The 18,198-nt window shown below is 38.5% G+C and overlaps 1 protein-coding gene across 2 annotated transcripts in view; it reads left to right on the forward strand.

The window, feature by feature from the left end:
• The window catches only part of SUPT3H (SPT3 homolog, SAGA and STAGA complex component), a 420,389-nt gene extending 402,491 nt beyond the window's left edge, over window positions 1-17,898 (forward strand). For both annotated transcript variants that reach the window (XM_060021727.1, XM_060021728.1), the window contains exon 12: window positions 16,544-17,898. In XM_060021727.1, the coding sequence (XP_059877710.1) occupies window positions 16,544-16,585 (42 nt within the window). In that variant the 3' untranslated portion in view covers window positions 16,586-17,898. The remainder of the gene's footprint in view (window positions 1-16,543) is intronic.
• The last annotated feature ends 300 nt before the right edge of the window (window positions 17,899-18,198 follow it).

Raw genomic sequence — 18,198 nt, forward strand, 5'->3', positions numbered from 1 at the left:
TCCTGCAACTTTACCGAATTCATTGGTGAGCTCTACTAGTTTTCTCTTGGCGTCTTTAGGATTTTCTCTGTATAGTATCATGTTATCTGCAAACAGTGACAGTTTTACTACTTCCTTTCCAATTTGGATTCCTTTTATTTCTTTTTCTTCTCTGATTGCTGTGGCTAAGACTTCCAAAACTATGTTGAATAAAAGTGGAGAGAGTGGGCATCCTTGTCTTGTTCCTGATCTTAGAGGGAATGCTTTCAGCTTTTCGCTGTTCAGTATGATGTTAGCTGTGGGTTTGTCACATATGGCCTTTATTATGTTGAGGTATGTTCCCTGTATGCCCATTTTCTGGAGCGTTTTTATCATAAATGAATGTTGAATTTTATCAAAAGCTTTTCCTACATCTATTGAGATGATCATATGGTTTTTATTCTTCAATTTGTTAATGTGATGAATCACACTGATTGATTTGCAGATACTGAAAAATCCTTGTATCCCTGGGATAAATCCCACTTGATCATGGTGTAATCATGTATTTTAATGTATTGTTGGATTCAGTTTTCTAGTAATTTATTGAGGTTTTCTGCATCTTATTATTTCTATTCTTAATTTGCTCTTTTTTTTCTTGTTTCCTAGTGTGGAAGCTTAAATGAATGACTTTAGATCTTCCTTATTTTCTAATATGTGCATTCAGTGCTTTAAATTTTCTTCTAGACATTGCTTTTGCTGCATGCCACAATGTTATGAGGTGTTATGTTTTCAGTTTTACTTAGTTCAAAATATTTTAAAATTTCTCTTAAGATTGCTTCTTTGACCCATATGTTGTTTAGAAGTGTGTTGTTTAACTTACAAATACCTTGGGATTTTCCAGCTATCTTTCCAGTATTGATTTCTGGTTTAATTCCATTATGGTCTGACATTGTATGATTTTCATTCTTTTAAATTTGTTAGGATATGTCTTATGCCCTCAAATGTGGTCTATTTTGATGAATGTCCCATGTGAGCTTGAGAAGAATTTATAATCTATGATTGTTCGATGAATAGTCTAAAGACGTCCATTATGTCCACTTAATTGGTGATTTTGTAGAGTTCCATGTCTTTAGTGATTTTGTGCCTGCTGGACCTGTTTGTTTCTCAGAGGGGTGTTGAAGTCTCCAGGTACAATAGTGGGTTCATCTCTTCTCCATGAAGTTCTGTCACTTCTTGCTTCATGTATTTTGATGCTGTATTGTTAGCCATATATCTGTTGAGGATTGTTACATCATCTTGGGAAATTGACCCCTTATCATTATGTGATGGCCTTCTGTCTCTGATATCTTTCTTGCTGTAAAGTTGGCTCTGTCTGAGTTTAATATAGCTACTCCAGCTTTCTTTTGATTAGTGTTAGCATGGCACATCTTTCTCCATTTGCTTTTAATCTATATGTGTCTTTATATTTAAAGTGGGTTTCTTTTTTTTTACAAAGCAGGTTCTTATTAGTTATCCATTTTATACATATTAGTGTATATATGTCAATCCCAATCTCCCAATTCATCACAGCACCACCACCACTACCCCCTCTGCTTTCCCCCCTTGGTGTCCATACATTTGTTCTCTGAATCTGTGTCTCGATTTCTGTCCTTCAAACAGGTTCATCTGTACCATTTTTCTAGGTTCCACATATATGCATTAATATATGATATTTGTTTTTCTCTTTCTGCCTTACTTCACTCTCTATGAAAGTCTCTAGATTCATCCACATCTCTACAAATGACCCAATTGTGTTCCTTTTTGTGGCTGAGTAATATACCATTTTATATATATATATATATATATATATATATATATATATATATATATATATATATATATATATACATATATACCACATCTTCTTTATCCATTCCTCTGTCATTGGGCATTTAGGTTGCTTCCATGACCTGGCTATTGTAAATAGTGCTGCAGTGAACATTGGGGTGCATGTGTCTTTTTGAATTATGGTTTTCTCTGGGTATATGCCCAGTAGTGGGATTGCTGGGTCATCTGGTAATGCTATTTTTAGTTTTCTAAGGAACCTCCCTACTGTTCTCCATAGTGGCTGTATCAATTTACATTGACCTCTAATCAAAGTCCACTTTCCAGTAATACTTTACCACTTCCCAGGTACTATTAGTACCTTATAAGAACAAAATAATATTGATTCCTTCCTCCTGTCCCTTCTATTGTTACTGCAATTCGTTTCACTTATACATAAATATACAGAAACATGGGTATATATGCAATGTAATTGAATACATTATTACTATTATTTTGAACAAACCATTATCTATTAGATCAATTAAGAATAAAAGTTTTTATTTTACCTTCACTTATTCCTCCTCCAGTGGTCTTCCTTTTTTTATGTATATCCAGGTTTCTGAACTATATCTAATGAACTTCCTTTAACATTTTCCTGCAAGCAGGGCTACTAGCAAAAAAAAAAACTTCCCTCAATTTTTGTTTGTCTGAGAAAATCTTTATTTCTCCTTCACCTTTAAATGATTACATCACAGAGTACAGAATTCTGGGTTGGTGGATTTTTTCTCTCAGCACTTTAAATATTTCACGCCACTTTTTGCTTGCTTACATGGTTTCGGAGAAGTTAGGTGTGATTTTTGTCTTTGCTCCTTTATAGGTAAGGTGTTATTTTTCTCTGGCATCTTTTAATTTTTTTCATTTTTCTGTAGTTTGAATATGATATGCCTAGGTGTAGTTTGGTTTTTGTATTTATTCTGTTTGGTGTCTCGGAGCTCCCTGGATCTGTGGTTTGGTGTCTGACATTAATTTGGGAAAATTCTCAGATGTTGTTTTTTAAAATATTTCTTCTGTTCCTTTCTCTTTTTCTTCTTCTGGTATTCCCATTTTACATATGTTATACTATTTGTAGCTATCTTACAGTTTGGGGATATTTTATTCCATCTTTTCTGGTTTTTTCACTCTTTGCTTTTCAGTTTTGGAGGTTCCTAGAGAAGAATTCTTGGATATTCTGTTCTTTTTTTCCAGTCTTTTTACTCTTTGCTTTTCAGTTTTGGAGGTTTATAGTGCAGTATCCTCAAGCTCAGAGTTTATTTCCTCAGCCATATCCAGTCTACTAACAAACCCAAAACCCATCAGAGGCATTCTTCATTTCTGTTACAGTGGTTTTTTATCTCTAGCATTTCTTTTTGATTTTTTCTTAAAATTTCCATCTCTTTGCTTACATTGCCCATCTGTTCTTGCATGCTGTTTACTGTATCCATTAGAGCCTTTAGCATCCTAATCATAGTTGTTATAAATTCCCAATCTGTTAATTCCAACATACCTGTCATAAATGGGTCTGGTTCTGATGCTTGCTGTGTCTTTTCAAACTGTTTTTTGCCTTATAATATACCTTGTAATTTTGTCTTAATACCCAGACATGATATACTGGGTAAAAGGAACAACTATAAATAGGTCTTTATTAATATGGTGGTAAGATGTGGGAGGAGGGGACGCATTCTATACAACTATGATTAGGTCTTAGTCTTTCAGTGAGCCTGTGCCTCTGAACTGTGACCTTCACAAGTGCTTCTTAGTGTCCCACCCACCAGCCTGTTAGTCAAGGTGGCTACAGTGGACTGAAGTTGGGTATTTGCCTTTTCCCAGGTCAGGTAGGCTCTTAGAAAACCTCTGCAGGTTAAGCTCTGGTTAAACAGTTCCTCCTGTAGGTAGACCTTGTTAAGATAACAGTATGCTTTGGTGTATTTCAAAATGCTTTTTACCCCTCTCCCTGCCCAAAGCATGAGGAGAGTTTTCTGTGATACTCACTTTGAGAACCTGGTAGAGCTCCAGAAGGTAAAACTCCGAAGAGTGTGGTCCCCTTCCCCATCCGCCATGATTGAGTCCCCCGGGAGTTTTATCTCCCAGGTTTGTCCACACTACAGACCTAGCAGTTTGTCAGTTACAGTTCAGTTTTCCCTACCCCAGCACTGGTCCCCATAGAGGTTTTTGCTTATAGATTTGTGCTCCATTACGTTGTGACTCTCTGTATTTGCCTGTCTGTCTCTCTGATTTTAAGGGCATTGGTTTTCCCTGTCATTTCGCTTCCCCTTTGGATCTAAGAAGAATTTTTGATTTTTCTGTTTGTTCAACTTTTACTTGTTAGGACAGAGCGGCACCTTCCAAGCCTCTTACGTGCTACCTCAGAAATGAGAAGTCCTCCGGTTATTCTAATTTAATATAAGGAGTTTATATCAGGCTCTAAAGTAATGATTCAAAAGAACCGGTTGAATGTTTATATAACATGAGCATTTCTTGCCTGAATTTTGATAAACCCTTCAGTGGTAAATGATGTGGGTTGGTGTCTTGGATTTAATATTTATTGTGACAAGCATAGCCTGTAGACTGGCATTTGGGAATAGAATAAGTCAGGCTCTCTCTCCTCTGGGTCTTACCTAGAACATTTTTCTGTCCTGCTACGCATTCCCCTCCCATCCCCAACTCGGGCCTCAGCTGAGTGTCTTTTCCTTCAAGAAGCCTCCTTGATCACCACCACCCACCTCAACTATCCCCTTATATGGTCCCATTACACTCTATTCTCACTTTGTAATTCCCATTACTTTTGTCATTTCTTATTCAGTATGTCTCCCCCACTAGACTGTTCAACATATGAAGGGTAGGAACCGCTTCTGTGATCACTGCTGTGATCACCACTGCACCTCACAGCCTATATTATTAAATGAATGAATGAATGACAGTAGCTTCATACAGAAATACACCTTCTCAGGTGGCTACCTCAGTGACTGATATTAACTACTGTGTCCTGATAGTTCTGTGTCATAATTTTATTATTCACTGTCTTCCAAAAATTCTTAAATATCTTAATTATAATTTATTTACTCTTCTAAATTGGTGTCTTGACCATGGGTAAACAGCTGTTGCTATTCGTGTTCTTATTCTCATGTTGTATTTTTTGACGTGGCAAAGGCCATTGAGGCAGTATTTTCTTTTAATTTTTATTGTATCATTGTTGACAACTTTGAAAATAGGAAATACAATTGAGTAACATTGCCACCCAACCACGATTGTTAAAAAATTATTTTATACTACTATAAACTTTTCAGTAACAGAATATTGGAACTTAAAATGTTTAGATGCCACAAAACAATTTAACAGTGTTGTTTTAGATGACTTGGATTTTTTTTTTCTGGCAAACAATGCAGTTGGCTCCATAGATGCAGAAGTTTTTACTCTTGGCAGAAAAGAGTAATGAGAAGCCCAGAAATGCTCCCATTGGGAGCTGTGAACTAACATCAGAGTAACCCTTTGCTTTGCTGCATTGCTTATGATTGAATTATTAAGGTCACTAATTTATTTTTCTTAACAATTGCTGCTGACGGTTATCTGGTGAAATGATAAGTGTGTGGTCTAAACCTAATTTTTCAAAGCTGAGAATACCCCAGCTCCTGCTCTCATGGTGAACACATGTTAGCATTTCTCGTTGTCCGGAGGGAACTAAGGTACTTGCAAGTCAAATGCATTCATTCGTTAGATGTTTGTTTATTGAGCACCTACTTAGGTGCTGTGCATTGGGTTGCACCCTGGACATACAGAGATAAATAAAATAGCAACTTCCCGGGGCTTCCCTGGTGGCGCAGTGGTTGAGAGTCCGCCTGCCGATGCAGGGGACACGGGTTCATGCCCCGGTCTGGGAAGATCCCACATGCCGCGGAGTGGCTGGGCCCGTGAGCCGTGGCCGCTGAGCCTGCGCGTCCGGAGCCTGTGCTCCGCAACGGGAGAGGCCACAACAGTGAGGGGCCCGCATACCGCAAAAAAATAATAATAATAATAGCAACTTTCTGCCTTCTGGAGAGCTTTGGGTCAAACAAGAAAAATGAGAATTAACTGTTGTTATACTAAACTGCCCCCCCAAAAATGGAGATTTTGATTACTAACTCCTGCCAGTTTGGCACTGTTTATACATATACTTATATGTGCTTGCAGCTTGGAACAGTTCGGACATCTGTGTTGTTTACAGTATAGGTAGCTGAAGAAAAGTTTAATATTATTGCCATTAAATTATTATTACCACAGATGTATTTAAGTGCATACAATATCATGGAAAGAATAGTTTAAACATAGAAATGGCACACTTTTAGTTAGACTCATGTAAAGTTGCTAAAAATGACATTCACAAAAACCTTTTCTCTAAAATGCAATGCTATTTGTATCAACCACATAATTATTTTTCTCAGCAACAACAAGAAGTTAATACATCTCTCATATAATTTGATTGCAATGACTTGGGCAATTAGAAATGGTAATTTTTAATAATTAAATTTTCATTTAGAGATGTTTATATTCAGAATCCTGAAATAACTTATAAGAAGAATATGATACAGACTTAGAGAAAAGCATGCATAAAATGACACGTTCCTCAAGATTTATAGGCTCCAGTTACTTGGAATAGAACGGGAGTTAATGCTATGTCTTTTTCCTATTCTGCCAGCCAGAGAAGACCTCTTATTAAAGGGCAGGGCTCCCTCCACTGTCTTAAATCAAGGCTCTGCTGTCTGACAAGCTGCCCTCCATGATTTTCACTGGATATTTATAACATGCGGAAGTACACAAAAAAGGAAAATGTTTAATGAAGAGCTTTGCATGTTACAATGCTATACATCATATGGTTCAATTTAGATTCTCTGAAATATCAGAGTTAGAATGAAATTATCAAAAAGGGGAAAGTCACATGGCATTGGTACAAACAAGATGTGCCTATTTGTATTTATGTTTGCTAATGAATTTCAGCCATGATCCCCACTTTGATTTTAAGAGTCTCAGACCACCATTCGGTTTTATTCATTGTAATTAAATCTCTTGCCCACACGCAGACACAAGGGCAGCAAGAAAAGGGGGCATATTTTATCTTTTCAAAAGCTATTACGTAGCTTTGATATGAAGCTCCAGAGGTCCAAAGATTTATAGTATTAAAGCAAAACAGTATGTCTCTCAGGGCACTGTCACCTCCTTCAGCAAATGGAGGAGCCGAGAGAGGGCTTGGACTCTGAATCCAGTGACCCCACAGAGGGCAGGGCTGAATTTGTGCTTACGGGAGCAGTGGAATTTGAGGCAACTTGGTGTAGTCTCCGATGTTGCTACCGAAAGAGAGGTAGAAAAAGGCCAGATAAAAGCACAGCTGGTTTCACGTAACTTGGGAGTGAGTTGGGGCAGAGAGGAGGGCTAATTCATCTGCCTTGTGGAACAGCATTTATACGTGAGATGCAGAGATGTACATACCTTCCCAACCCCAGCCAACCGAGTGTTCCAACAAATAGAACACTTAGGCTAACTTCATTAGTAAGGACTAGGGAAAGACTGTTGCTTTTGGTTACTCTCCAACCTCCCTCACCTTTTCCTTCCAGCAAAGCCAAGCCAGTAGCTGTAGAACCTCTGCCCTCTGTGCCCTCTTCATCCCTGTGGAGTGGAAAAGAGCTTTTGGGAAACCACCAGGCCCTTGGTAACCAGGGCGGCTCCTGTGGCCCACAAATCATCCAAAATGCAGAGAGTCTACCCTACACTTAGTTAATTGGGAGTTAACGGTAGTTTGGGACAGGGTGAATGTATGCTCCAAATCTTTTCCTTGTCCTTCTTCTACTGGATTTAACCCAAATTCGGCAACTCCAGACAGACCTAGGCAGGCCACATTATTTGCTTGGACCTAAATCAGACACTGAGCACAGCCTTAGTAAGACTTCAGCATGAACAAATGGTACGTCGTTCCCTTGAAGGTTCTAAAGGTGCATACTTTTGCCACAGAACCTTTCAGCCAAGTTTATCTTAATTAGTTTGCTGTTTCATCCATTTATCAAAATTATAATTTGGGGCACTCAGGGATATTAGGTGATTCTCTAAGGGAGAGCTAATCATATAGCAGAAGAGGCAGAAGTAGAACTAAAAGCTCATGATCGCTGCCTTGTTCTAACTACTCAGCTGTCCTGTTTTGGACATCATGAAGTCCCTCCCTTCGCCCAGTCTCTTCACTTTTGTTCTGCTCCCAAGGGTACTTTATCTGGAAAAATGATTTTTTTCCCCTACATCTGTTTTCCCCATTAAGGTCAGAGAAGCTGAACACACAGCTTTGGGCAGAATGAGAACCATCCTGGGTTCTCTCCACATGACCATGGATGTGTCTCTCTTTCTCCCTGGGCAATGGTTTTTTCATTTGTTAAATTAGGAATTGGGCTAGAGGAGTTCACAAAGATACTTTCCAATTCCGAAATTTTATTGTTCCTTGATTTTAGATGTAAGCAAAAGGTTTGTTCAACTTGGTTTAGTAGGCTCAATTTCCAAATCCCTTTGTCATTATGGAATTAAACGCGGTGTGGCGGTCTGAAGGACCGTGCTGCCTAACAGCAGCATCCCAGCATCTGGGAAGGAGAAAAACAATGGCTAGTGTACAGATGACCCACAAGTAAGAAACGTGAGAGGTAACAGGTAACCCGTCTGCTGTCTGCGTAAAAGGCACGGTCCAAAAACCTAATTTCTGTTTCTTCTGTATTAAATTAAATGGTAAGATTAGGATTCCATTATGAAATATTGTTCACTGTATAATCATGACAGACTCTGAGAGGGTTCCATTTATTGATCAAACCATGTTGGGATCCTGTTAATGGTGTACTCACCTATTCCACCACCATTCCCAGCCCTCACCTGCATCCAGGTCACTGGGATTGCTTCTCAAACATTCCAAACTCGAACTCCACTCAGACCAATTGACTTTAAAGAAGTGAAGCCAGAGGATCTGTTATTTTTGTAAAGCGCCCCAAGTTATTTGGGTGCACAGTGTTTTTTATTATACACTATTCTTTAAATTAGTCTGGAAAATAAGCGCCAGTTGAGAGTGCCTCCAAACTGAAGATGACTTAGATTCAGGTCCCGTCTTTGCACTCTGAAGGATTGTGCCAGACTAATCTAGTTCATTTTAACTACTTCAAGTGATCTTTAGCAAGAATTGAGTTTATGAGGACTAGGAGAATATGTATATCTATAGTAATCAGGATGGAAGAAATTAGGTCAGATTTCAGGGGGTTTTTTGTTTTCTTTTGTTTAATGTAAGACAGTGTGGTATAATAAAAAGAGTACCGGCCCTGGGTTTTGAATCATAAATCTACTCATCACCCACTAGACATGTCACTTTAAAAAGGAGAATAACAAGACCTTTTTTTTTTTTTGCTAGTCGTGGTAAGGCTAAATTAGATATGGACATGAAAGTATTGTACTTCATAAACCATTTTTTTTAAATTGTAGTATTTTTTAATATTTGCCCCCCGCTTTAAGAAATATACAATCTCATGCCCTTTTAAATGTTATTCGAAATTAAATATTATGATTAAAAGGAAAAGAGAAAACAAAAAGGCTGTCTTATTTTTTCTCTTTCCCACCCTTGAAAATGACCTCTCAATGCATTTTACTTGTGGTGGTTAAACCATTAGCATTAAATTGGAAGCTTTAGTGACTGTAGGGACTGTGTTACTTATCCTTGTGTCCTTTGCACCTCCAAGCACAAGTGCTAGTGCAAGCAAGCACCACCAAGCACCAAGCTGGAACTCTAAATAAAGAGTTGCTAAAATCCAGTTCTGCAAATTTATAGGAATTCAGACAATAGAACCCAAATCTTCTGTCTTAGGCCTTTGAGGAATGAAGTATTTGTAAGTGAATTTGAGGCCTGCTATAATGAAATTTTCCCCCTTTTTTTCCAGCTTTATTGAGGGATAATTGAAATATATAAGGTTATATAATATATAAGGTTTGGTTTATTTAAAATCTTCCGTTTTTAAAAAAATTTTTATTGGCGTATAGTTGATTTACAATGTGGTGTTAGTTTCAGGTGTACAGCAAAGTGGTTCAGTTATACATATACATATATCCACTCTTTTTTTTTTAAGATTCTTTTCCCATATAGGTCATTACAGAGTATTGAGTGTTACCTGTGCTAGACAGCATGTTCTTATTAGTTATCTATTTTAGTAGTAGTGTGTATATGTGTGTGTATACGCCAGTCCCAGTCTCCCAATCTATCCCTCCCTCTGCTTATCCCCTGGTAACCATAAGTTTGTTTTCTACATCCATGACTCTATTTCTGTTTTGTAAATAAGTTCATTTGTACCCTTTTCTTTTAGATTCCACATATAAGCGATATCATATGGTATTTGTCTTTCTGTGTCTGACTTACTTCACTCAGTATATAATCGCTAGGTCCATCCATGTTGCTGCAAATGGCATTATTTTCTTCTTTTTTCTGGCTGAGCAATCTTCCATTCTATATATGTGCCACATCCTCTTTATCCATTCCTCTGTTGATGGACATTTAGGCTGCTTCCATGTCCTGGCTATTGTAAATAGTGCTGCAGTGAACACTGGGGTGCATGTATCTTTTTGAAGCATGGTTTTCTCAGGGTATATGCCCAGGAGCAGGATTGCTGGATCATATGGTAATTCTATTTTTAGTTTTTTAAGGAACCTTCATACTGTTCTCCATAGTGGCTGTACCAATTTACATTCCCACCAACAGTGTAGGAGGGTTCCCTTTTCTCCACACCCTCTCCAGCATTTATTGTTTATAGATTTTTTTGGTGATGGTTATTCTGACCAGTGTGAGGTGATACCACATTGTAGTTTTATTTTGCATTTCTCTAATAATTATTGATGTTGAGCATCTTTTCATGTGCTTTTCGGCTATGTGCATGTCTTCTTTGGAGAAATGTCTATTTAGATCTTCCGCCCATTTTTTGTTCGGATTGTTTGGGGTTTTCTTTATATTGAGCTGCATGAGCTGTTTTGTATATTTTGGAGATTAATCCCTTGTCAGTTGTTCCATTTGCAAATATTTTCTCCCATTCTGAGGGTTGTCTTTTTGTTTTGTTCATGGTTTCCTTTGCTGTGCAAAAGCTTTTAAGTTTAATTAGGTCCCATTTGTTTATTTTTCTTTTTATCTCTAAGAGGTGGATCAAAAAGGATCTTGCTGTGATGTATGTCACAGAGTGTTCTGCCTATGTTTTCCTCTAAGAGTTTTATAGTGTCCAGCCTTACAATTAGGTCTTTAATCCATTTTGAGTTTATTTTTGTGTATGGTGTTAGGGAGTCTTCTAATTTCATTCTTTTAGGTGTAGCTGTCCAGTTTTCCCAGCACCACTTATTGAAGAGACTGTCTTTTCACCATTGTATATTCTTGCCTCCTTTGTCATAGGTTAGGTGACCATAGGTGCGTAAAATCTTCGTTTTTTCTTAACGTAGGCATTTATCACTATAAACTTGCCTCTTAGAACTGCTTTTGCTGTATCCTTTTGTTTCATCTTGAAGAACTCCAGTTAGCATTTCTTGTAAGGCAGGTCTAGTGGTGATAAATTCCCTCAGCTTCTGTTTGTCTGGGAAAGTCTTTATCTCTACACAGGAACTACTTTCCTGGGTAAAGTGTTCTTGATTGGCAGGTTTTTTTCTTTGAACACTTTGAATATATCATCCCTTTCTCTCCTGGCCTGCAAGGTTTCTTCTGAGAAATCTGCTGATAACCTTATCTGGGTTTGCTTGTATGTGATGACTCTTTTTAAACTCTTGCTGCTTTCAAAATTCTCTTTTTGTCAGTGATTTTTAAGAGTTTGACTATAATATGTCTCAGCGAATAGCTCTTTGGGCTAAATCTATATGGGAATTCCTGAGCTTCATGTTTCTGGATGGTCATATCTCTCCCCAGATATCAGAACTTATTTCTTCACATGAGTTTTCTGACCCTTTCTCGCTCTTCTACTTCTAGGACTCCCATAAATCAAATACAGTCATCCCTCAGTATCTGTGGGGGATTAGTTCCAGGACCCGCCATGGATACCAAAATTTGCAGATGTTCAAATCTCTTATACAAAATGACATAGTTTTTGCATGTGACCTCTGTAAATCCTCCCATATATATTTTAAATCATCTCTAGTTTACATATAATAACTAAATCAATGTAAATGCTATGCAAATAGTTGTAAATACAATGTAAATGCTATGTAAATAGTTGCCAGCTCACAGCAAATTCAAGTTTTGCTTTTTGGAACTTTCTGGAATTTTTTTTCCAAGTATTTTTGGTTGGTTGAATCTGCAGGTGTGGAATCAGTAGATACAGAGGGCTGACTGCATTATTTCACTTAATGGTGTCCCCTAATTTTACACAGACTTTTTTCACCCTTTTCTCATTCTTATTTCTTTTCTCCTCTTAATGGGTAATATCAAGAAATCTGTCTTCAAGTTTGCACATTCTTTCTTCTGCTTGATTCTGTTTTTGAAGCTCTCTCTTGCATTTTAGTTCCAAAATTTTTGTTTAGTTCTTTTTTATGACTTCTGTCTCTTTGCTGAATTCCTCATTTTGTTCATGCATTGTTTTCTTGAGTTCATTGAGTTGTCTGTCAGTTATCTTAATCTCACTGTGCTTTCTTAAAATAATTATTTTGAATTCTTTTCCAGGTAACTCACAGATATCCATTTCTTTATGGTTAGTTACTGGAAAATTATTGAGTTCCTTTGGTGGTGATACGTTTCCTTGCTTTTCCACGTTTCCAGTAGCTTTGCACATTTGAGGGAGCAGTCAACTCTTCCAGCCTTTTCAGACTGACTCTGGAGGGGAAAGACTTTCACCTGAAGGTGTCTGTGAGGGCTCTGGCAGGGTGGGGTTCAGCAGCTCTGATTCTGGGGAAAGCACAGTGGCATAATCTCTGTGCAGCTCCATCAGCTGAGGTCAACTTGGGCCAAGACTGCAGGGGCCCAGACTGCAGAGGTCCTGCAAGTGGCAGTGATACCTAGGGCTGTTGGGGTCCCCGATGGCAGAGGCTGCTGCTGGGGTCTTTCTTTTTTGCCTGTGAAAGGAAGTTCTAGCCAAGGGGATCCATTTTGGTACAAGGTTTAGTGAGCTGGCACTCAGTGGCAGTGGAGCTGGGGTTCTAGGATCAGGCACGTGTGGAACTACCTTGGTCCTGGGGCACAGGTGCACTTGCAGTGATGGTAGTGCCAGTGTCTGAGGTGCAGGCATGTGCATATCTTCCAAGGACCCAGGGTCTGAGTTCTTGGGGCTTACCACAGTGATTTGGGCCCCAGGGTGGGGAGAACAGCAGTGGCACAAGCTGGGGGGTGACAGGGTACAGTAGTGGCTTGAGCTCAGGGTGCAGCAACAGTACATCCTGGGGATGGTGGGCCAAAGTCCTAACTCTGGTCCTAACAGCTCAGCCTCAGTGATGCCAAAATTAATCAGGAAATGTGGTAGTAAGAATAAAATACAGGTCTGAACTGAGGGGCGTGGTTTTATCTATAATTAAAGCCTTACTAATTAGGCTAATGGCATAAATAACGCATATATAATTATATTCAAACTGCAGGATATGTTTTATAGCATATTTATCTTCTTTTGCTTAAGATAAGTATTAACCTTTTGCTTTTTAATATTAATTTGCATTCCTTAAAATGTGTAATTTATGATGCACCATAAAAAAGCAGAAGTAAACCAGTTTGGGATTTAAATGTTTTCTCTAGCTTGTTCATTGTCCATATGATTTTTTTAAGCCATATTTTTAAAGTACACCCTTAATTAGTTAATTTCCCCACCAGTGCCCAGTGCAGCAAGTAGAATCTATGTCTGTTTATCCAGGTAGGTTGAGATTCCAGTAAAAGGTCATAATTTTGAACTGAATGAATAAAAGAATGTCAAAAATGGGGAGCTAGCTTGATACTCAATTTAAAAAAAAAGCCTAAGAACTACAATTGGCCCTTTAAATATATATATATATATATCATCTTTGCTGGTAACTTTGGGAGATGCTAAAATATCTGAGCTGTTCAATGCATTTACATAGGAGCCAACAGTAGTTGAGAACAGAGCTCTATTAAGTAAGAAGTAAAGCTTAAGTGGTATATAGCAGTAAGAGCTGGTTTGGGGGGGGCGAGGTCTGTGTTATTGATTAATTTATACTTTTCAGTAGTTGGGGAGGTCCTGGCTTTTGCTGGTCAAGGTCTGGGTTTTACTAACTAGGGGTGTCTGTGAATCGTTCATAGGCTCTGACAGTAGAGAGTGAGTTGAATACAGAATGTTTCATGAGAACGTGGCCTCTGGAAGGCCCTCACACCAAGCAATGTTTAAATTTAGTTTCAGCATTCGCAACACAAATAGAGAGAAATTCACAGTTGACACAAAGATGAGTTGTCTTCATCCATCTTCCTTTCAAGTTGCTTACTCTGGAAGGGATGCCAAATTTGGGACATTCCCATAATTACCCTACACAGACAGACAACATACATCCTTTATACATAAAAAGGAAAAAGCAGTGACTCAGGGTGGAGGACCCTAGGGGATTGGTTTGCTGAAATTGCTCTTCACTAATTACACATGCTCGTTTGTTTCTTCTTTACTTTAGAATTAGAAGAACTTATTCCAGAAATCTGGGTCAGCTCTAAACTTTGGTTTTCTCATTAAACTTGGCTACTTGAGTGTCTGTGTTATTAAATAAGCCTGTCATCTTTTACTTGTTTGCAAACAATGGTAATCAGTTATCTGTGAAGGTGACTAGATTTTTGAAAAGCGACCTTTTCAATACTGGAGCAAACCATTTCATATCGCCCACCCTGGAAAGATTTAATGTAATTTCTCAGGTGAGTTCAGCCAGGTCTCAGTCTTCTCCCGAGCCAAGACTGCTGTTTCAAGGAAGGCTCACCTCAGCCATTTACCTTTAAGAGGAACCCAGCTTTATTCCTAGGTCCATTTATCTCCATGTAAACCATCCCTGTGCTTTCAATATTATGTTATGTTAAAGGTTGTCACTGTGGTTGTAAACTGTAAAATATCAAGGTTAAGAAGCTGAAAGTATTACTTTGGCGTGAGCCTCTCGAAGGCGGCTGTGGTGGAAGGGGCTGTTTCAAGGCCTGAGGCTCCCCTGCCTGTAGTTGTGGGAAGACACCTTATCCGTTCCTGCAACTTATTTGTGGCTCTCCAAGGAGCTCACTTAACCACTGTTCTCCGGTGCACGATCTTAGGAGCTAGAGCTGGAATTTTCTAGCCCTTGTTAGAATGTTTGCTTCAATCTGAAAGTGCCCTGTGGCACAAAGAGTCCAATGGTGAGGTGGAGCTCCCAGAGATCCCTGAGAAAGGAAACTTGGAATCTGCCACTGTTTTCTCATCCTTGCTATGCTGATCTGGAGTGAACTGTGTAACAGCATAACCCACCGATGAAATTTCAGCCAGGGCGCCGAAGCCTGACAACCATAGTAAATCCTGTGTAAGCAGGAGATTTGAAGGGAAGGGTTTTGAAGTTAATTGAATTTTATGATTAACAGAAAGTTATCTGGAAAACCATTTTTGTTTCACCTCATAGTGGTAGAAGTCTTTCTAAAAAGCTTGGGTCCACTTCCCTTTTTTTTTTTTTTTTTTGTATAATTAAAAATAATCATGGTTTTAGAATAAAACTCTCAGCACCTTCATAACATTATCTTAACCATAAAAGCTTATTCTGTATTTCCTATAATATGGCTACTGAAGGTAAATTTATTGGACCGAAAGTTTACAGACTCCAGAACAGCCCAGAGTTACTAGCTTAAAGGAAAAAAAGATCCCTGATATGAGATTTTGTCATTTTTTCCATTTTTCTGAAAACAGATTATAGAAAAATTCCATTTAATTGAGGGTTATGAATTCTCTGAACGTTGCTGTTCCTAGTTTAAATAATGAAAACTATGGTGGTGAAAAGGGGTGTTTTATTCCTAAATCCCGGATTTTAATTCTGCTTCACTCTGGGTCTCATTGTGAGAATCAGGACGAGTCACAGAGGCCCTGTATGGCCCAACTCTTCCGACTCTGAAATGCAGAATATATCTCTTGGGGTGAGAAATCACACCATTTTACTTTCTTTACTGGAATATATTGCATTATTGCAATTAGTATCTATTTTCCCATTTTTCTTTTATGAGAGTATTTTTAGCCCATCATGAATATCCATTTATACATCTATATGTACATGAATGTATATAAAATTATGTAAGATTCAGGTTTTCTGTAATGTCTGTAATGTACAGAACTGCTTAGAGATCACCATATTTGGGGGGGGGGGGCTCTGTTAGTATCTGTTCCCATAGCTTTTCGCTGAGACTGTAAATTAGGCCTGGGAAGGATATAATGAGTCAGTAATTTACAGACTATTAAGAGACTTAGTTAGAAGTGATTCTTGGGCATGTCCAATAGAGAGCACATGTTTATAAAGGACAAACAGATTCAACACAACATGTCTCTGGCCTAACCAAGCCCAATCAATTAACAAAATGGGATGTCTTATTTTAGGTATCTCCCACTCCCCCAAAATAGAATCACTAACCACTTGTTAACCACACTGACTTTTTAACAAAGTGGCTGCTAGAGCTTTGCCACCAGAAATGTTCAGATTAAGCACCCTATTAGATTGCAGCCAGCAGAGTCTACAAAACAGGAAGAAAGTTCTGTTTGCTCTTTTGCTTCCTTTCCTGGTTTGACTTCATGTGATAATTCACTGCAGATTTCTTTTTCTTTGACAGAGTGCCTACCGCAGGAATGGGATGGCTTTTCTGGCCTGCTGATGTGACTGTGACTGAGACAACAGGAAAGGCAGTGTTATATTAAGGTGATTTCTGTTCCCCTCCTTGGGCAAAATAAAAGACAAGTTTACCTTCTCCGCATCCTTGGGAGTGGGTTGGTTTGTTGTGACTATCAACTGGCTGACTCCAGCCCTTTTCCAGCCCCCTCAACGCTTAGTCTTGTTTACTAGATGGGCCATTTAGCCAATTAATGGCAGGATGTTTGGGATGGTGTGTAGGTGGACAAGAATGCACATCACACAGTTTTGAGCTTTTAATTTGAATAGATTTACTGCTCTCAGCTCACATAACTTAAAAGCAGTGACTTTTTTTTTTCTCAGTGTTTAGTCTATGTTTTATTTGATGCATTTTGTAATCCAGGTTTAGGACAAAGGAAACAAAATTAAAAGAACAGTCAGTTTTCCCCTTGGACTGTCCCACCAACTCTGCCTTCTGACATTTGATGTCTAGATCTACATGTATTTTACAGACAAATGTCCATCTTATAAACTCACACTAATCAAAGACCTAATTGGCCTGATGAACTAACTGTCTGTTCCCATCTTCTCTTCCCTTCACCCCACGTGTAGTATATGTGTCACTTTCATGGCCTCTTCCCAACTTCCTGAGTATCTACCTATCGTGTGTTTTTCCCCTCGTAGGCCCTCTTCCCCATCTTCATTTTTCTCCCTCCCCTGTCCCTCCGATCCCCAGGCCCAGCCCTCACACACACGCTGTACCCATTTAGAAGCAAAGCGTTTAGAATCAATGGATGGGGAGCCAAGTGATCTGCTTCCTCCCTCCAAAGCACTAACACCTAGACTGAAATGTGGGCTGGGCAGTTTCTTGCTGGTAGCAGCTGAGTTAACCTTCTGGCATCTGTACTTTCTCCAGTAAACGAGGAACTGTAACGAAGCGAACCAAAATATAGCAGTTATATACAGTTCTTGATTGAACTTGAATTGCAAAGGAGGAAGTTGTTTCTTTAATTCTTTAGGAGTTTTGTATAATTTTACTTTTATCATGGTTGCTACACACACTGAGATAGCCTTTGTAAAGAATTAATAAAAACAGAAATGAGAAGCATGCAAGGTTTTCCTCCTGTGACCAAATCGTAGTGAGCCTCAGTTAGTGTGATTGTGCCATATTTTCACATTTGTTAACTATCACTTACCTGTTCTATGTTAGTCCTTCTGGAAAAAATCTTCATGTCAAGAACGAAAAAACGCAGATATATAATATCAAAAAATTGCCAAAGGGTTTTGATGTTCCATCTGCGCTTGGTGAAATGTATGATTAAACTTTTCTTTTTATCATCATTCTTATTTTTCTTGGCATCCCTAATCATGGAAAATTACAAGCTTGCAGTAAACATCCTAACTTGTAAAACGACAGCGTTTATTGTATTTGGTTTCTATGCCAGGCTTATAGATGTGTAAAATTTTCAGGAGCCGATTTTTCACATCGAAATTCCTCCTCTCCCACATTATACATTTTAAAGTATGCACAAGGCAGAAAATATAGGGTTTAGATTTTTTTCCCTTCATTTTATTCTACCTGATCTCCTTATAGTCCCAGAGAAGGAAGACTCAACGTACATTTCTCTCAGAAATATG

Source organism: Delphinus delphis, chromosome 10, assembly GCF_949987515.2.
Source record: "Delphinus delphis chromosome 10, mDelDel1.2, whole genome shotgun sequence".
In the NCBI taxonomy this organism is placed as follows: Eukaryota; Metazoa; Chordata; class Mammalia; order Artiodactyla; family Delphinidae; genus Delphinus; species Delphinus delphis.